The following is a 21,476-nucleotide window of genomic DNA, read 5'->3' as shown; positions in this document are numbered from 1 at the left end:
AAGAGGGCTGTTAATATTTACTCTGGCCCTTTCTCTAGAATGGATTTGAACGCTAGCAGTTTATGAAAATTGCCAAATGACATCAGTGCTTACTAATTAAAAACTACCCATACAATATGCAGCACTGGGCTGCTTATTCCAGCATTATTTTGTGCACCTTTTACTAGAAAGGATACCTGCCTGAATGATCATTGTAGTTATTAAATAAAGTACTTCGAGAAATATCCTGATATTTTTTTCTGTGTGGTTTCTAGCAATGGGACAGACAGTAATTTGTTGTAATCCATTCAATTACCAAATTGTAACCATCAGTATTTGACAAATAATTAAGTACAAATTATTAATGCCATGATGAGCAATTGTGACCTCAAAGACCTTGTGATAGCAATGGGATTTTGCAGATAGATAGCATTGTGCATTCATCATGGTTCAGAGAGATTTAATGAGAGCTTTTCATCCACTGCTGTTAACATAGTCATAAAAATTACAGATAGATCTTTACCAATCAGTTCATCTAGCCCATACCCTGGTCAGGGTAAGATTATTCTTATCAGAACATTCCTATTGCTTTGCAGGTTATCAGCATCACAGGGACTAGCCTGGATTGAGCCACTAGGCAACTGACAATTGCTTAATCAATTGTTTTTCTGTAAGGGCTACAAGGCTCATCTATGTCCTTTCTTCCAGTGGTTGTAGGCCCCTGTGAGACTGCAGTTACCTCTCTCTTTAGCAAGGTGAAGCAATTCTTACAGGTGGCCTAATGGGTGTTCCCTTGTAACACACTAGCTCACTTTTGTGGTTTCTGTTGTTCTTTTCTGCACGTGTGTATTATCCCCTTGTGAAAGAGTTTACCTTGCCTTTGCAGCTCCCTACAGAAGGCACAGCAGTCCTAATACACCTCACTCAAGAAAGCAGCAATACGGGAGAAAAGGTGCACAAAAAGTAAGTGGGCCAGGCCTACCTAGAAGAGCCTCACTGGAACAGCCATCTCAGAAACTACAGAGGCCTAGGGCTAGAAGGGGTACCAACAGCCAATCAGAGCCCAGCAGGCTCAGATAAAAGGATATGCAGAGCCCTAGTAGGCCAGTCCCTGGCTGACACCAGAGGATTAAAGCAGCATGTTTCTCTCTGGTTATAGGAGCATGAGGATTAGCCAACGTTTATTGCTGACTGGGTTTGCGTAGAGAGAAAGGTAGCTGAGAACTTTGGCCTTAAAGTAAGGGTGAAGATAAAGAGGCCTAGGAAGTAGCAGCAGTAAGTTGAATTGAGAAGTATCTGTTTGTTGTTTATTGGGTTGGAACCTGGAGTAGTGGGTGGGCCCAGGTTCCCCAAGAAGTGAACAGGGCTCACTTGGAAGCCCTAGAGAAAGATTAAATTTAATGGAACCAGAGTTGAGACTGAAGATCTTGGAAAGGACAGATAGACCCTTAAGCCCCTATAAAGACTTTTGACCATGACTCTTGCGGTATAACTGTAGAACTGACAGAATAACTCACAATGTTTGATGTATTAAACCTCTTTTTTATTCACGAATATTTTGGGCAAACACTTCTTGTAGATTTTATGAGAGGAGGTTATTTTCAGTAATCAATGAACAAGATTAAATTTGTCTAGGTCACATGGTTTGTTTCTATTCCCTAAATGAATGAGCATAATTCCTACAATCATGTTTCTGGTGCAAGTACTTATAATTACTAATTCAAAATGTGCTTTTCCACCAGTATTTGCTTATAATTCACTGTTCTCAGGAAATATTACTGCTAGCAAACTAATTGACTAGACTATTCACAGAAACAATGGACACAAAATAAAACCATTTCAATTTGTGAAGGAATATTCCAAGGTTTTTTTTGTTGACCAGTTTTTTCCATCTAAAAAAGTCATTCTTTCTCTTTCTCAAGTTCTTCTGGTGGAGCTAGTCCACACTGCATGAATAATTAAATATTCCTTGGGCCAGAGAGAAAGAAAAAGAGAGTGACTCCATATCCAAGTGGTTAAGTCACTCAGCTGGGATATAAGAAATTTGGGTTCAAGTTCCTCCTTGGCCTGATGCAGAGTAGAGACTTGAATGTGTATTTCCTAGGTGAGTGCAGTGTCCTAATCACCAGAATATTGGTTGCTCTTTGGTGAGTCTCTGTGCTCTTTCATGAAGACATTCTCATTTTTGTTCTGTATTGGAATGAAAAATTTCAAAACCTCTATTTTTTTTTTCCAAGTTAGAATTCTTGTTTCCCGGTCAGCCCAGCTTAGCACTTTACAGGTGCAGCTCAGGCCCTTGCAGAATGGCTGGTTTTATATTGTAAGAATCCAAGTGGCAGAATTCTAACAATCTTCTAATTCTTTAGATGTAAGGTTTGGTGGAAATCATGTTAAGTAGAAGCCATTAAAAAAGTCAACGATACACTGTGATCATCAAAAATACTGCAGTTATTTCTTCCAGTGTTAGTGGTATTTCAGATATCTCTGTATAATAACTATTGGCAAATAACATTCTTTGCCACTATTTTTGGCAAACTACCAGTAAAGTGTTCCCATGAGTCTTAGAAGCATGTACATATAGCAACACAAACAAAACAAAACAAAACAAAACAAAACGCTATGGTTAGTGATAGCTAAGATTGCATCCTGACACCTCAATCAATCCAAAACCTTAAAAGCTTGGAAATAAAAAGTGTCTTGCATTCCTTGACATTTTCACATTTCCTGCTGCACAGGCTCCATAAGGCTTTCACTTCCATCTCCAATAGATTCCAAAAGCAATGTGTTCCCCAAGTTCATTAAACTTGCACTTTGATGCAAAATCTTAATGGTGAGGTTGTATACTTTATATCAACAGATATCTGACTGTCACACATTTCAAGTATTTAGAAAGTTAATACACTTTAGCCAGGGGTGAAAGTAAAATTTATCTCTTACTGGTACCGGGGGTGGGATGGGAAACTTTGTGCCCCCCCTAACCCCAGAAGAGGTGGTGCCTCACTGGAAGGGGAGGGGCTGTGGCTCCAGCATCTCCCAGCCAGCCCGCCTGCACCACCCAGGGCTCCAGAGGTCTGCCGCAGCAGTAGCCAGAGCCCTAGGCCCTTTTAATTACCTGGCCCTGGGATAGCTGCTCCTTTTTTTCCCCCCCACCTCCAGCCCCATCGGTGGCCCAGGAAGGGGCAAAAGGGGCAGGAACGTGAAAGCTCTGCTAAATTAAAGTCAGTGGTATAAGCCAGTACAGGGGGCCATTTTTTACCAGTATGCTGCACCAGCCAGTACCGCCTTACTTTCACCCCTGACTTTAGCCATACTGAGGTTGCTGTCAAGGTTTTGTGTTAAAGTGCGAGTTTGATGAAGATGGAGAATGGCCAATGGCCTCTGTGACCATCTTCAGCTATTGCAGTACTTGTACCTACAGTAGAACCTAAGAGTTATGAACACCAGAGTTATGAACTGACCAGTCAACCACACACCTCATTTGGAAGCAAGCAGCAGAGAAAGAGAAAAGCAAATACCATACAGCACAGTACTGTGTTAAATATAAACCAATAAAAAAAAAAGGGAAAGTTTAGAAAAATAAAGATTTGGCAAGGTAAGAAAACTGTTTGTGTGTCTTTCATTTAAATTAAGATGGTTAAAAGCAGTATTTTTCTTCTGCATAGTAACATTTCAAAGTCAATGTATTCAGTTAATGTTCAGTTGTAAACTTTTGAAAGAATAACCGTAATGTTTTGTTCAGAGTTATGAATATTTCAGAGTTATGAACAACTTCCATTCCCCAGCTGTTCATAACTTTGAGGTCATATTGTAGTTAATTTAATCTTTCTTTCATTACAGGTGGCAGCTATGTAATAATTAGTAAAGTTGCAACTGGGCTTTTGTCTTAATATATGTGTTGCATTTAGCACATCAGTCCTTGGTGTTCAAAGTGACTTCTCTCAATAAGGGTGTGTTATTTTCTAAAGCTGACACTCAGGCCCACCCATGAGGGGAGCAAAGGTGACAATTTTCCAGGGGCCTGGGTGATTTAAAAGGGCTTGGAAGCCCCAGACCCTTTAAAATTGCCCAGGTGGGTTGCAGGGCTCCTAGGCGCGCGCAGGATAGTACCAGCGGAGGCAAAGGCAGCTGGGTGGGCATGTGGAAGCACTGGCCATGCAAGAAGAGTGCACCTAGCAGCGCAGCCAGCAGCACCTGGCTGGGCACCAACAGCGCAGCTGGCAGCAGCAGGCATGGCTTGTGTGTGCATGCACCAGCCGCCACATGTGGTCCAGCGCCGCGCCCATGTGGTGATGCCACACTGGGCCAGCAGCAGTGTGGGGCCTGTCTCCAGCTGCCCTGCATGATGTGCAGTGCCAGTGACTCCCTGCCCCAGCAACCTTTCTAGGGTGCCCATTGACTGGTCTGTCCTGGGGCCTGGAATTGCTGTTGGTGGGCCTGGGGACACTAATAACAGTCAGAACAACAGGTCTCATCATACTAGAGCCTCATCATTATGAAAAACGAGTGTCAAACATATTCCATTTTACTTTTCATTTTGTCTTTCTAATTAAAGTTCTAGATTATATCAGCAAAATGGTGTTTTGGGTTTGTTATTCTTTCATTGCTATAGTACTGCTGGAACAATGCATTTCCTTGGACTAATAGATGATAGTAATAGCTATGCTTTATCTGAAACCAATATTTCATGGTCAGAGACAGAACTAGGGTCTACAAATACTTACATAAGTATTTGTTTAAAAATTTGGTGATAAATGATACCCCTGATCTAAAGTAGACACTTAAGTGCAGAAGAAATACTGCTAGTGCATTCTCCACTCTGAGTAGTTCTGAATCAGGGACCCAGGAATAGATGGTTTTCTGATATAATGAAACTTAGACCAAATTTCAATAAAAGCCAGATGACAGCTGCTTTAGCGCAGGTGGAGCTGCAGCGAGCACCTACAGAATGGAAGAAATATGTTCCTGTTTTCACTTTTCTGACCCTACTATTACCACAACTGTAATTCATTAACTAAGGGGCAGATTATGAACCTCTGATCAATTATTCACACAAGTAGTCCCACAGACTTTAATGTGATCATTTAAGTGGCGTATGGATGCATCCAACTAAAACAAATATCAGTTTAGATCTAAACACAATGGCCAGCAAGGAACTGGGGCACAACTGACATCCCTCTGCTTGGGAGCACAAAGATGATAGCTAGTGTGGGAAATACCTGCCTCTTCTGGGAAACTGAAAATCCTGAGATTTTAATCCTGGCTGCTCCCTCCTCCCTGTCTCTGGGGCATCTTTTTATAACATGACCAAAGATATAGAGATGTTTTAACTCAGGAAAATGATATATTCCTCCCCTTTACGTGATGCAGGACAATAGTGTGTCTGAAGAACTTAAGAACTGTCATCTATCCACCCAAGGGGGGCAGGTAGGAAGCAGAGCTATGGCCTACCCTCCCTCCACTTTGACCCCTGGAGCAGACCAGGTGCTCCATGGGAAGCAGGCTGTACTATCCTAAAGGACACACACCTGGCTGTTCAGAAAGAGGTTGTACCTCTCTGGCCTCCCAGTGTCTTCTCCAACAGGAGCTAACTGGTAAATAGCATTGTTTGGCCCTGTGGCGTTGCAAAAGTGTCAAAACAGAGTAAATAAGAGAAAACTCATCCATAGTGTTTGACAGATTAAAACTAAAATGCTGACTTGTACATACAAGAAGAGAGTAGCCATAGACAATGCACAGAGTGTGTGTACTTCATGACTGAAGCTAAACATTAATGAGGCTGGAATTAGCATACTTAGTTAATGAAAAATCTTCAGTTTTAAAGAAAGATTCCAATCCTGCTTGAAAACCCACTTTTCATGAAACCTTTTACACTATCTCTGACCATCCCTCCAGACCATCTTGCAACTGTAAAGCTCCCCCCGTTCGACAGACTGATCTGAAACTCTGCTCATCAATGACCATCTGTAAAGTGTTCTGCATATTTACAACATGCTATAAAAATAATAATTTGAACTCTAACTGGCATAGAGCTGTTTGAACATTCACTCCAAGTTCTAATTGCCAGTCTGGGCACTATCACTTTGAGGGTGAAGTCTGGAAATAAGGATCACAACATGAGTCAGGGCTGAGAGGAGAAAACGGATGATATCTTAAGTAAAGTTTGCGCACTCAAATTATTTCCCCAAATACACAATGTTCTATGTTATTTACTACCCAAATTTTGTCCACCCTCCTTCCTCAAACTTATAAAATATCTGACAATGTAAACAGACTTTTCATCACATTTTTTTAAAAATTGAGTCTATTGCTTTAATATTATTATTCAATTGGTATTTTTCATACAAGGGATAGTATTCTTACCTCAGTGCTTATAATTATTCCAAATGGATGCTGTTTACCCTTGTTAGAGGGTCAGCCCAAGGGTCTCTGCAACAAATAGAACTCACCCCCCTTCTCTCCCTTCAGAGTAGCATGTAGGACTAGCTGCTACACTGAGGATCTCTGAACTTCTTGCATGCTATTGGGGGAGAGGGAGGGAGACTTTATACTGGCTTTCATGGATCTATTTAGTCATAAAACTCCTGCATTGGGGTATTGAGGAGCTGAAGCTACTATTCCATCCCAGAGTCTATAGTAATAGCAATAGAGGAACTGTGCTGGAACCCTCTATCCTTATCCTGGCCACATCCTGGGGCTGTGGATTCCCTCAACCCCTATGGCATTTCCTGGCACAAAGACAAATAACTCAGGACAATGGGAAGGAAATTTCACCACTTGAAAATACTACTTATTCCCTCATACTATAGTTTACAATTTAATTCTGTATCTCAGATTTATATGACTAGTAGCAGGATGAAAGTCCATAAAATACTTACAGTTCTTTGCATTAGTAGTGTAGCTTCGGAGCAACCTATCCCTTCATCATTAAAATTTGATTCCATATTGATGATGTCATCAATAACCTCCTCCATCTAAGAAAATAGTTTAAAACTATTAATGATCATCCATATATCTGATATGAAACTAAAGAGAAAATAAAGCAATCAACAAAAGTGAATTAAAAACAAAGATCAAATTCTTAAGCCTCATACAAACTTTACTATCTGTGCAGGATTTTCATATATATTGGTTCTCATGAGTAAAGTAAAAGTGGTTGTGGTTCACTACGTTACTTTCTTCCCTGAATATCAACAGCCCTCTACCCATTCCTCCTTTCTGAGCCTACCACCTTGTCACAACAAGATCAGATGTTAGAAGGGTTGTGGGAAACTAGTAACCATCAATCCCAACCCCTCTCAAGGGTGTCACATCCGTAACACATTTGTCTACTGGTCCAGGAAGGCTGCCAGGAATCTGTGGTTGTTCAAGAATCCGGGTCACTCATGCTGCAGCATAAAATGCTGCTGCCAAAATTCAGCAGGTTGAGTAATGTGTTGTGTGTTGAAGCACACAAACTCATGGTACCTCAGTTTGGATATTCATTCCAAAGATTGGACACATATCCAGAACAGCCTGTCTGGTCCTAAGCCAGAATCAGGAACTTCAGAAACATGTGACATTGATAAATAATTAAACAGAAAAAAAAAGTTAAAACATTTTTTGAAACCTCGATATAGGTTCAGTTTGAGTTTTGAGTAACAGTTTGGATTGGTTCAAAGATGCCTTGTTTTCTTAAAGCAGCCCTGAAGAAGGCCTCAGTCAAATACTGTTGCTAATTCTGTTCTCTGTAGATAAGATTTACTCATGTTATGAGGGTTTGTACAAGGGGCAGTGCCAGCTCCAGGGTTTTTGCCACCCCAGGCAGCAAAAAAAAATCATGCCGCTCTATTCTTCGGTGGAAGTTCAGTGGCGGGTCCTTCACTTGTTCCCTCTCTTCCTCTTCAGCAGGACTTCGGCGGCAGCTCAAATAGGAAGAGAGGGACTGAGGGACCCGCCGCCGAATTCCCTCCAAAGACCCAGACAGGACATCCCAATAGCAGATGGAGTGGCACCCCTTTGTATTGGCCACCCCAAGCACCTGCTTCCTTAGCTGTTGCCTGGAGCCAGCCCTGACAAGGGGAGCTTGTCCCTAAACTGGGGTACTGGATTCCATTTCCCCAGCCCTTTCACACTCCACTGACATAGAACTCAACTACTCAGGATGTATATAGGTGGAAAGGATTTCACACTGCGGTAACAGCATATTCATCAGTCTTTTTTGTTCTATTTAAATCCCATCATGGGATAAAGCTGCTCCCTTTCTTATGCCATTGGATGAATTCTCCTTTTGCTAGTATGCAACATTTCTTGAAATCTACTGAAGACCACCATGATCTATATCTGACTGCATCAGATGTACAGGCCAGGTCCTCAGCTGGTGTAACTAGGTGTAGCTCCACTGAAGTCAATGGTAGTGCTGAAGTCAATGGAGCTACACAGGTTTACAACAGCTGAAGATTGGACCTATATAAAATACAGCAATTAACTGAAAAATCAATGAGTGGGTTGTTGCATCTTTAATTTAGTCTGACCTGGTGTTTAACTTTATTATATATTTGAAATAATATTATTAGACAGAAATAACTTCCATTTGACAAGGGTTTGTACATCCAGGTGCATATTCAAAAAACAGACAGTAATATACTACTGTCAGACTTTGCGTTTGACATGCATTCTGAAAATACAGAATATCCAGGTATATACTGAAAGTTTAAGTGTCTGATCCTGCAAGCAGCTATTCACACTGGCATTCAGAATCCACACACTTCAATGGGACTGCTTGTGTATGCAAGGAGTACTCAGGTGAACAAGGGATGCAAAGCAAGGCCATAAGAAAGGGAAAACTGATGTGCTGCAGCAAAGAACTGGTACATGTACATTTAATTATTATCCACAAGTAACACAAGGTGTGCAAGATAACCACCATTCTCCCATACTTTCCCTCAGCCCTGCCTGTATCTTAAATGTACATGCCATACCACATTTTCATGTTGTCCTCCAAGACCCAGTAACTTGGTAACCGGACTTTCGGGAGTACCAAAATCGCTGACAGGAGGCATGTGTCCGTTTCTCAGTACGGGTGTAGCTCCTGCAGGCTGGACTGCATGGCAGTGGGACAATGAGACTGTTTGACTGGAGAGCTTGGTGTCAAGTGTCAGGTATTGTTTCACTTGGTGTTTCTGGCTTTGCTGAATGTGATATCTAGATTGATTTTCCAAGTGTGTTTGTACCTGTGGGGAAAAGTAAATAATTTTTGAAGTTTATATTTATCAATACAATTATTTATACATAATGTTTCTTTATAATCTAATTGTGGTAAAGAACATAAAAGGCCAGATCTTCAGTTGGAGTAAATAGATGCATTTACTTTAATGGAGCTACGCTGACTTAAACCAGGTGAAGATCTGGCCCTTATATCAGCATGGTAGGATTATTATAAGTCTCAATCTTCAGTAGATTTCACTCCCTTATACGTTAATTAGACACTTCACATACCATTATTCTCCTCCCCCTTTCTTAGGGCTATATAATTTGTTTACACGATGGGACAGGGGAAAGAAAGGAGAGAAATACAATCACTATACATAATCTTGAGAATACAGAGTAACTATGGTACATCTTTCCTTTTTTCAAACTCATTGCTCATCTCTAATTGAAAACACTGACAATACCTGCAAAAAATGGCAATCAAATGTTTAAACATGCATGCACAATAAAACATATTTGATAAGTGTCACAATGAATAAAAGGAATCTAAACCAACATGTAATCTAACTGTGTTTCAGTAATTAAACAGCAGCATTCATTCATCAAATCTCATAGGATATTTGATTGCCTCACCTTGTAGTAAGAGGAGTCTATTAAATGAGGCATTTTTGTATTTTTGCAAAAGGAAAATTTCAGATACAATCCTAGATGGATACTAACCAATCCCAAACCAAACCGTCTTCTACAGGCTCCACTTGAAGAATGGCAATTTTTGAAGACGATGGGACTTTATAAACTAAGTGGTCATGCCAAAAGAGCTAATTGAGTAAGACTTTGGGCCATCCTTTAATTGCACAGATTGACAATTACTACTTCAAACGGGTCCCATTTCAGATCACTGTCACATTCCTACAATTCAACCACCACAAACTGTACTGTCATTTGAGCCCTGTGGCTCTCTTTCTATGCTATGGTATGACTAGTCACAAATTTCTTGTAATCAATTTTCCTCAAGCAGCCTTTGTGCAGGCATATTCAATATTTCTTACACAGTCGTAAATCTCGTTTTGCAGCCTTTATTTTCTCTATTTTTTCACTCTACTTAAATAAACTTTTTAATTCCCCTACCATATATCAGCACAGACAAATAGCCCACAAATAGTGTTTTGCTTTTAAATAAGCTGTATTTTGGTATAATATTGCAGCATTTATTTTATTTTAATAGTGTTATGTTGGTACTTTGCAAATTATTTTAATTGTGGCTCCCATAAACTAATTTTTTCAGTCATATAAAAAGATTAAGATTTGCAATAACAAATATACATATACATTGCTATAGTGTACGTGATATAGGCTTTAAAGACATTAAATTGCATTTCAGTAGAACATCTCTGTAAAATTCTAAGAAAGCTGTATAGACGATCCTATAATTTGTATGTATAGCTGATGTATATACATATATATATATATATATATATATATATGAGTCATTTAATTCACAAGAAATATTCAGATTCCAAAGCCAAAAGGGACCATCGTGATCATCTAGTTGGACCTCCTGTAAAACATAAGCTATAAAACTTCCCCCAAAATAACTGCTAGAGCAAATTTTTTAGAAAAAACATTCAATCTTGATTTAAAAATTGTCACTGATGGACAATCCATCACACCCCTTGGTAAATTGTTCCAATGGTTAATTACACTCACAGTTAAAATTTATGCTTTATTTCCAGTCTAAATTTATCAGTATAAGCAGCGCCCCTTGCTGGTTGCTTCTTGGAATTAGCTCATCCAGCCTCCTGAGCACCCTCTGCAGGCCAGTGTCCTGCTGCCGCTTGACCCCCGTGTCCCTCCCAGACCCAATACCCTGTTATCTGGGGTGCTGCCCTGGCAGTAACCCCTTTCTCTCAGGGTCTCCCCTTTTCAGGGAACCCCCACCATCTCCCCGTCACCTCAGTATAAGGCTACTACCAGTCATCGTCTAGTCACCACGCCCTGAGGCAGACTGCAGTATCAGCCTACTCATCACTGGCAAAGTGGGGTTTGGACCTGCTGCCTTCACCTACCCCTGGGCTGCCCGCTGCAACCCCCAGTACCTATTTGCCTTATGCTAGGTCACAGCCTGGGGCTTTCCAGGCTGGAGCTCCCTGGCTCCTCTACCTTTCCCCAGCCTCGGTCCACTCAGGTACCCTGTTCAGCTCCCCTGAAGTCAGCCCCTTCTCCCTCCCCAGCTGAGGCGTGATTGGGGCATGGCCCAGCTGCAGCTGCTTCCCCAATCAGCCTAGTAGTTTTTCCCCTGCCACAGCCCTCTCCCAGGGCTTCTTTAAACCCCTCAGGGCCAAGGCCAGCTCCAAGCTTTTTGCTGCCCCAAGCAAAAAAAATTTCCCGTGTCCCTTGGCCCCATCCCAACTCTGCCCCTTCCCCACTCCATTCCAACCCCTTCCCCAAATCCCTGGCCCCACCTCCTCCCCTGGGTGCACCACATTTCCCCTCCTATCCTGGAGCAGCAGCACGCTCATGGCCAGCTCCTGGCTTTTTGCGCCCCAAGCCAAAAAAAAAAGGAGCTGGAGTGCCGGCCTTGGAAAGTGCTGCCCCAAGCACTTGCTTGGAGCGCTGGTGCCTAGAGCCGGCCCTGCTCAGGGTAGGAGCGGGTGACCACCCCACTACAGTCAGCTTCAGCTTCCAGACATTGGATTGCGTATACCTTTCTCTGCTAGACTGAAAAGCCCATTACTAAATATTTGTTCCTGTAATGGGATTTACAGGACATAGGCAGAGGAGAGAGGAGTGCCTTCCTCACTGAGAGGCAACCAGGTTGAGCACACTGGCACGGAACTGCCAGAGACACAGACCCACAGCTAAGACCAGTATAGAAAACAAGCCCCAGCTATAAGAGAAGGAGAACAGGGAGAAAGGAGGCAGAAGGGCTTGAGATGATGGAGGGGCTACAAACCTCGGCTGCTCCAGAGAACTGATAGAGAGGTAAAGGAAGACTACAAGCCCCGAGCTTAAGGGCTGATTGATTCATTTTCTGCTAAATTGATGGACGGGGCTAATTTGAGTTAAATAGAGACAGTTTGGTGAAAAATGGGACACCAAAACAGAACTACACACAGAATCTTTAACAGTTCCCCATATAGACTGTAATCAAGTCATCGCATAACCTTCTCTTTGTTAAGCTAAATGGATTGAGCTCTGATTCCACCACTATAAGGCATGCTTTCTAATTCTTTAATCATTCTCATGGCTCTTGTCTGAACCCTCTCCAGTTTATCAACATCCTTTTTGAATCGTGAGCACCAGCACTGGACACAATGTTCCAGCAATGGTTGCACCAGTACCAAATACAGAGATAAAATAACTTTTATGCTCCTTTTTATGTATCCCAGAGTTGAATTAGCTCTTTTGGCCACCACATCAGAGGGGAAGCTTGTGTTCAGCTGATATGCATCATGATTCAGTGTCTGCTTCACAGGATAGAATCCCCCATCATGTAAGTATGACCTACATTCTTTATTCCTAGGTATATATATTTACATTTAGCTGTATTAAAACACATTTTGTTTGTGTGCATCCAGTTCACCAAGTGATCCAGATCACTCTGAATCAGTGACTTGTCCCCTTCGTTATTTACCATTTCTCCAATTTTTCTAAAACTGAAAAATTTGTCAGTGATGATTTTGTTTTCTTCTAGGACATAGATAAAAATGTTAAATAGTGTAGGGCCAAGAATCAGGCCCTGCAGGACCACACTGGAAACACACCTGCTTGATGGCAATTCTCTGTTTACAATTACATTTTAAAACATATTTGTAAACCAGTTTTTAATCCACTTAATGTGTGCCATGTTCATTTTATATTGTTCTACTTTTGTTGTGTGGTACCAAGTCAAAAACCTTAAGAAGTCTAAGTATATTATGTCAACACTATTACTTTTGTCATCCAAACTTGTAATCTCATAAAAAAAAATCAAGTTAGTTTGACAAGATCTATTTTTCCATAAAACTATGTTGATTTGCATTAATTACATTATCCTCCTTCAATTGTTTATTAATTGAGTCCTGTATCAGCTGTTCCATTATCATGCTTGAAATCAATGTCAGGCTGACAGGCCTATAATTATTCAGTCATCCTCTTTACCCTTTATAAAAATTTATAAAAGTTTTCTTGCAGGCTTCTGGAACTTCCCAGTGCTTCAATACTTCTTGAAAATCAGTATTAATGGTCCAGAAAGTTCCTTGGCCAGCTCTTTTAAAACTCTAGGATGCAAGTTATCTGGACCTGCTGATTTTAAAATGTCTAACTTTAGTAGCTTTTGTTTAATATCCTCCAGAGATGGGAACAGAAAAAATGTTATCACCATATGATGAGATTATTTAAACTATTTTTCCTCAAATACAGAACAGAAATATTTATTGAACACTGTTACCTCTTCTGCATGATTGTTGATAATTCTGCCATTTTCATCTAGTCATGGACCAATACTATTATCAGGATTCTTTTTGCTCCTAGTATATATTTAAAACTCCTTATTGTCCTTAACTATGCTTACCATAGATTTCTCCTTGTGCCCCTTGGCTTCCCTTCTCAATTTTCTACAGTTCCTAACTTCTGATGTATATTCATTACTATCAACTTCCCCTTTCTTCCATTTGTTATATATTATTTATCATTTTGTACAGCTGCTTCACTCCCCTTTGAAACCAGTTATTTATTTATTTATTTATTTAACTAATACAACCTTCTTCCATTAAATTCTTTCTATTACATAATTTAGCTCATAACTGTTTTTAGTTTTGTGAAATTGGCCTTATTACAGTATCATATATATATTAATTGTCTGGACTTTATTCTGTGTTCACATTATAAATTGGATCAAGCCATGATCACTTATACCTAAGCTACTATTAATTTTTAGTTCTGTAGTCAGTTCCTTTTTATCTGTTGAGACAAGGTCCAATAAAGAATTCTCCTGTGCTGGCTGCAACACTTTTTGAGTTAGGAAATTGTCATTTATAATGTTTAGAAATTCCAAGAATATTTTAGTATTGGCAGCATGAGACCTTCAGCAGATGTAACTGAACTTCCCCATGATCACCCAGTTTTTTTTCCTACACATTATAGATAGGTATGCAAGAAAGTGGCCATCCTCTTCCCAAATATGATTTTTGTCTGTGGCAGCCACCAATATTTCATCTTGTGCTTTATATGTTAGAACATTAATCCACAAGCATTCGGGATCATTTTCTTCTGAGTTATCAGTGACTTAGAAACTGGTAATGCCATTTTTGACATAGTGCCATTCACCCACCCCTTTTGCCCACTCAGTCCTTCCTAAATATGTTATAACCACTGATTTTAACCCTCCAATAGTGTAAATCGTACCACCAGATTTCAATAATACCAACTAGATCAAATTTATGCCCATAAAAATAGTAAGGTCTTGCTTGGAATTTTCATGTTAGTTTGGGAAAGTATGTAATGTGCCGTTAATTAAGGCTCAGTTCATCAAAGCACAAAAGGATGTGTTTAACTTTAAACTTAAGTCCTTCCCTATTCATCAAACTACTTAAGTATGTGCTTAAATCCCTCTAACTTCATTTGGATTTAAACCCGTGCTCAAATTTAAGCATATGCTGCTGAATTAGGGCCTAAGTGTAAAATCTACTCCATGCCCATTAAGCTAGGGAATTTGAACACTCTATGAGTGGCGTTCAGCATGGTTGGGAAATGACCCCAATCCAGAACAACGGTACAGAATTACTGTGTAGCTTTCCTTCATGCTGCCATTTCACAAAGAGTCACAGGTCCTCCATACTAGTTACACATGGTCCTAGATCCACTGCAAAGGAGTGAATGTATGTCCCCTCTCCCAGCCTAGGCTGGTGCAGAAACACTTCCTGTGGTGCACAGACACTCAAATTCAGCAGTTTTGCTAGTACAACCCCCCTCCCCGAGTCCCGTTGCATGGCATAACAGATGAGGAGGACTTTGTGCAGGCTCTCCATACCATGGCCCAAATATTCTTTCTTCTTAAACTGAGGGGGAAATTGATCTATCATGTATGAAAAAGTGGCTTGGAGATTCAACATTCCTGCAGGAAATATTGAAACCACACTACTAGATGTAAAAAATAAACAAAAAGGAATGTATAAAGCATTTGTAGTTCATTAAATAAGTCTATGTTGCCTTAATTTAAATTGTTCTTGCAAACTAGGAGATTTAATCAATTAGTTGATTTTATTACCAGGATCTTTACTGGAAGGATGATGTGGAGGAGGAGACACTATCTTTTTGTTTCTTAGGCTTTTACGATGATCAACGAACGCTTGTGATACCTGATTGCCAATTGGACCACCACTTTTGTCACTGTCATATTGCATTGTGATTTCCATGAATGAAAATCTACTAACCATGGAGCAGTAGTAATTCAGAAATTAGGCTTGTCATCAATGCTTTTCTTGGATGGTTTTCTTTCAGTGAGAGCAACAAAGATCCTGATAATCTTGTAGCTGACATGTCACAAGCAGGAAAGCATTTAAAGCTCCTCCAGTGGGAGATGGTCATTACTGCAGCTATAGTTTTTTCAAACTCTTAATGGCCTTGAGTGTTCAAATTACAAAAGCAGTAAATATGAAAGTAAAACTGTTTGGTTGGGAAGGGATTTAGACTAAGATTTTTAAAAATGGGTACTTGAAGTTAAGGCACCCAGTCCATCTTTAGACACCCACTTTTTTTAAAATCTTGGCCCTACTCTATATTCCGCAATTTTTCTTTTTATGTTAAGAGAACATTAGGATTGCAAAGTCAAGCACTCAAAAGAATTAAGAATAACTGTGCAACGTGAGTGAAATAGGAGAGAAAATTCAAGACTTAGTAAAAATTTTATCAAGTCTGAGGGCAATCTAGCAATTAACCACAATATAATTGGAAACCTGGTTTTATTTTCTACTGGAATGAGTCACATTATTAAATGTTAGTAATATTATGTTCAGTTTAGATTTGTTGAACAGCTGAGACTGTAGAATAAAATAAACTCTTTTTAGTGTTTGTAATTTCAGCAACAGTTATTTAATTTTCAGTTTGATTTTGAGTTTTAGTGTAATTGTTGGGTATAGCTCATTACTTCTGTGGCAGTTAAGAACAAAAACCTGGCCACAAGGACAGGAACCACAGACTCTGGAGAAATTTGAATCTGAATCTAAAACTTGGACACTGTAGCCCAGTGTTCTCAACCAATCTACACAGCTGTGGCCCATGTGACATCCTCAGGGCCATTCAGGTAGTATATATATTGTGTGGATGCGGCTCCCATAACACATATACAGCTGCATATGTGGCCCATAATGGTAAATAGATGGAGAACCACTGCTCTAGCCCATTTTTAATTGGCCTTGATAAAGGCCTTGGCATTGAAATACTCAATCCATAGGGTTAGGAAAAGGGTCATTGGATAAAACAAACATTCCTCTTTGCTCCTGGGATCCCCCACAGCCTCATCGAGTTTTAGAACCAAGCTCAAAATGAATTTACATCCATGAGTAACTCCTTTAAGTTCACTGGAACCATTAAATTGAATGACACTATTCATGTGCATAAAGTTTCTCATGTACAGTAGAACCTCAGAGTTATGATCACCAGACTTACAAACTGACCAATCAACCACACAACTCATTTGGAACCAGAAGTATGGAATTAGGCAGCAGAGACAAAAAATAAAAGCAAATATTGTACAGTACAGTACTGTGTTAAATGTAAACTATTAAAAGAATGAAGGGAAAAGTTAAGAAAAAGATTTGACAAAGTAGATAAACTGTTTCTGTGCTTGATTCATTTAAATTAAGATGGTTAAAAGCATCATTTTTCTTCTGCATAATAAAGTTTCAAAGCTGTATTAAGCTAATGCTCAGTTATAAACTTTTGAAAGAACAACTGTAACGTTTTGTTCAGAGTAACGAACATTTCAGAGTTATGAACAACCTCCATTCCTGAGATGTTTGTAACTCTGAGGTTCTACTATCAGTAAATAATTACAGAATTCAAGCCTATGTTTACATTTATCCTATTTTTCTTGTTTAAAATCCTTGTGAAAAGGAAACGTAAATGACTGAATTGTGGAAAAGATGAGAGGTAGGGTAAAGTTTTCGGAAGTGCCTAAATGCTTTAGATATGTCTACACCACGATAAAAGCCCTGCAGCATGGCTGCAACGGGCCTCTGTCAACTGACTCAGACTCACAGGGCTTGGGCTGCAGGGCTACCAAGTAGCAGTGTAGATCTTCAGGCTCTGGCTGGAGCCTGGGCCTGGACTGAGTCCCCACAAGGTGGGGTGGGGCTTAGAGCCTAGGCTGCAGCCCAAGCCTATACCACTACACTGCTATTTGTAGCCCCTTAGCCCAAACCCCACAAGCCCTAATCGGCTGGCCCGGTATGCTACATTGCAACATAAGCCCTGTCTCAAGCTCAAGCCTAAGCCCTTTTCTGTCCATACGCAGATCACACTAAACCAGGGGTCAAACCCAGGATCTCAGGACTGCAAGGTCTGAGCCCAGGTGTCATAAATAGAAAGCTAAGGGTTAATGTTTCTTTTACCTGAAAAGGGAACCAAAACCTGACCAGAGGACCAATCAGGAAACCGGATTGTTCAAAGCAGGGGAGGGAACCTCTGGAGGTTTTTGGCTTTGTCCTTGTCTCTTTGTTTCTTTCGGCTATGAGAGAACAGCTTTTCTTTCTATCTCCAAGCTTCTTTCTACCCTGCTGTTACCAAGTTGTGAGTACAAAGAAAAGCAATAGGTTGATATTGTAGTTTGTATTTACATGTGTGTACTTTGCTGGACTGGTTTAATTGGCTATCTTTTGAATCAGACTGTTATTCCTATTTCTTATAAGCAATGGCTCTGTATGATCTCTTAATGCAGAGTTGATATTCTATGTAATTTCTTTCTTTACATAAAGTTTTCTTTTAAGACTTGTTGGAGTTTTCTCTCTTGGGTTAATTAAGGGCAGGGGAGGGGATTCCTCTTGTTTAGATCTAGCGGAGGGAGCTCAGCAGCACCCACGGAGTTGGTGGGAAGGGGGAAGAGAGATTAGTCATCTCTGTTTCTTGTATTGGGGTTCGTTCCTCTTTGTGGAATAAGAGAGACATGCTTCTTGGTATTGTGAATGTAAAGAGATGCAATCAGCTCTCTTCAGGTTAGCCCAGAGAGGAAAGTCTGAGTGGAGGAGGGAGGGGGAAGGGAAGTGGAGGTTTTCTTTGCGTAGACTTAAGAGCTTCTGGTCTGGGGGGTCTCCTCAAGGGCAAAGGATTGGGGAGACCTGGGAGAGTTGATCAGGTACTCCGAATCCTGATTGGTGGCAGCGAGATCAGATCCAAGCTGGTAATAAGCTTGGAGGAGTTTCATGCTAAGCCCCCAGATTTTGGACGCTAAGGTCCAGATTTGGGACAGAGGCTTATTACACCAGGTCAAAGCCCTGACCCAGGTTCAAGACCTATTGCTTTGCAGTGTAGATGCAGCCCCACTTGACTCAGGTCCTGGGAGTCCTCCAAAAAAGTATCTCAGAATTCCAGGAACCAACTTCCTTTCTCCTCTCTGTTCCAAGACTCTTGAATCTACACTATTGAAAACAGAAGCAACTACCCTGGGTGTACTGCAGCAGCTCAGTGAGTCAGCATTAACCCATCTGACCCCTAAGCTGCAAACACACCATCACTGAGTTTGCAATGGAGACTGACCAGAAGAAGCCTTTTGCAAACTGCTGCTTCGTGGTCAGCACAGCCTGATTTTGGTAAATCTCTGCTGTGAGGCCAGCAAAACTGTGGACTTTAGTAAGAGTACCAGGAATGACCACAGATACTAGCAAATAGCAAAGAAGCTGGCAGGTTTGCAAATTTACTGGACCTCTGATCAGTGCAGGGAGCAGGTTGAATGGATCAAGAGAGTACTGGAAAAACCAGGGACCAGAATTGCACCTTGGACAACTTGCCAAAATCACGGAGCCAAGTAGTACATGATGACCTGGTCAGCCTGGATGGTGCCTTTCTGGCCCCAGAATCCAGTATGGGGACTGATGGGGGGAGCAGTATGGGGACAATGAAGTCACTCTGTTGCTGAAACTTGTTCCAGAGCAGGCTTTGGAGCAGCATATTCTGGGCTCTTCCTCAGAGGAACTTATGTACCCCACAAGGAATAGCCTGACACAGATGGGACAGAAACCTCCCCAGAGGCCTGTGAGTTTTTCAGTGGCCTGAGGCATCCTTCCCTCAATATACTGAAGTTTGAGTTTTAAAAGTATCATTTTATGTTATGAAATTCCACAAGGATTTTTTCTGTGTTCCTGCACTGGGCTGTTTGAGACAATAACCCTCTATGTGTTTTTCTGTTCCAGGCCTCTCAAACTGTACTTCCGCAGCTCCCACATACTGCAGCAGAAGCATGGGCCAATGTACCTTCAAGGACCGTTCCAAAAGGACGCTTTTCTGTGATTAACTTTTGGTTGAAGTTCTGAAAAGGGCCAGCAAACAGATCCAGTACCAAAGACAGAGGGACTTGTGACTAGAGAAAAGGCACCACAAGGCAAGAGTAAAGGCCCAGGCTGGTTGCACAGCTTGAGGACAGGGTTTCAGTGCGGGAACAGCCACTTGATTTGCAGTTCCTGGAACAGGAACAGTGGCTAAGGGAGGAGGACAGAGCTTACCAGAAAGAGCTGTTTGAGTGGCTCATATCACTAATGACTTGAAGAATAGAGGCTACTACTGTATCACTCGTAACATGGCCTTAGTCCCCTAAGCGCTACCCTGTGCTACAATCCAGAAGCAGCTTGGAAGTCTCCATGGCTGGGTGGCCCATGTAATCAGGCCCCATGAGTAGCTGGGCAGGGCAAACTTGCCTCTGCAGCCCTCCATCTTAACCCCCTCCCCTGTGGATGCCTCCACCTCTCTCCTACAGCACCCCATACATGGCAAATGGGGAAAGAAGAGAAAGGGGGAGAGGTGGGCAGGGGACATGCCAGGGTAGGGGGTGTCTGCCTTGCACATGGTTTCACTGGTTGCAATTGTTCATGCATTTTGTTTTTATTCTCTTTTTTCCATAAAGTTCTGTTATGGGTGTTCTGGTGTGGTAATGGTAGCTGGCTGGCCTGGCAAGCATGAAGGCTGTCTCCAATAGGATTTCAATCTGCCAAAAGCAAATTCAATAACAATTCTACACCTGCTGAGAGTTAATTAAACTATCTTTTGTGAAATCAAGGTACAGTTTCATAAACCAACGCAAAAGGAGGTATGAAGGGTCCCCCAGAATAATGCAGGGGACAATAATTCCATTTATGACCATGTCACTTGGTGGGAAATGTCCTAAACTGTCCAAGAATGTAAACTCCTGATTGGTGGAAAACCCTGGCATCATGACCTGGCATCATGACCTTTTCCAGTTCATAAATCAGCATGTTCATAGATCACCCTCTGTGTCCCATGAGGCGCTCCATAACAATGGATTAGTTCCCTTTGCGTTTATGTGCTCCTTGAGAAGGACAAACTATGAGCACATGAGTCCCACCAGTAGCCCCAGCACAGTTTAGAAATCCCACTCAAACCCAGCAATTACTTCAGGAATATATTTTATGTCACCACCTCAGGATAAACCACATGCCTGATTGCCTCAGAAACCTCCACCACCAGCAGCGCCGGCTCCAGGCACCAGCATTCCAAGCAGGTGCTTGGGGCGGCAATCTGCAAGAGGCGGCAATCCATGTGTTTTTGCCCCCAAGCAGCCAGCCGAATTGCCACCGTGGACGGCGAGGGCAGTGCATGTGCCGTTAGGGCGGCATGTGCATTTCCACGGCGGTGTCAATTCAGCGGCAGCTTCTATGTTCAGCTATCTGCGGCAGTGCAGCTTCTGTCTTCCGACTGAAGCGAATTGCCATGGTGGCAAAAATGCACGTGCCACCCTAACGGCACACGGACTGCTCCTGCTGTCCACGGCGGCAATTCGGCGCGCTGCTTGGGGCAGCAAAAACAGGAAAGCCGGCCCTGATCACCACTTTACCCACAGTAAACTCTCCAACACCAAACTGGTTTGCAACAGACCTTTAGCAGTCTTGAGTAGCCAGCATCAATCCACTTCTGGATTGCCTCAGATGTGCAAGGTAAACAGTCAAGTTTTCCCACAGTACACCATGGTCAAAGGACGAGTGGCCACATTTTGAGTGGGTCCTAGGGAGTCTTGGATATGGTTGGTTTGACTCGGGTCTGTGAGCTGCAGTGTGGATGTGAGAGCCCCAGGTCTGAACTCAAGTTAGAAAATTCTTAAACTAGGA

General features: G+C 41.6%; 1 protein-coding gene across 1 annotated transcript in view; it reads right to left on the bottom strand.

Moving 5' to 3' along the window:
* TFEC (transcription factor EC) overlaps positions 1-9,831 on the bottom strand; it is a 61,106-nt gene extending 51,275 nt beyond the window's left edge. Inside the window, exons 1-3 of the mRNA XM_032770799.1 lie at positions 9,799-9,831; positions 8,937-9,188; positions 6,855-6,950 (exon numbers count right to left, since the gene is read on the bottom strand). Coding sequence (XP_032626690.1) covers positions 6,855-6,950; positions 8,937-9,188; positions 9,799-9,831 — 381 coding nt within the window. The remainder of the gene's footprint in view (positions 1-6,854; positions 6,951-8,936; positions 9,189-9,798) is intronic.
* Positions 9,832-21,476: the final 11,645 nt, after the last annotated feature.

The sequence above is a fragment of the Chelonoidis abingdonii genome, chromosome 1, assembly GCF_003597395.2.
Source record: "Chelonoidis abingdonii isolate Lonesome George chromosome 1, CheloAbing_2.0, whole genome shotgun sequence".
In the NCBI taxonomy this organism is placed as follows: Eukaryota; Metazoa; Chordata; order Testudines; family Testudinidae; genus Chelonoidis; species Chelonoidis abingdonii.
This window is presented reverse-complemented; position numbering and strand designations above follow the sequence as displayed.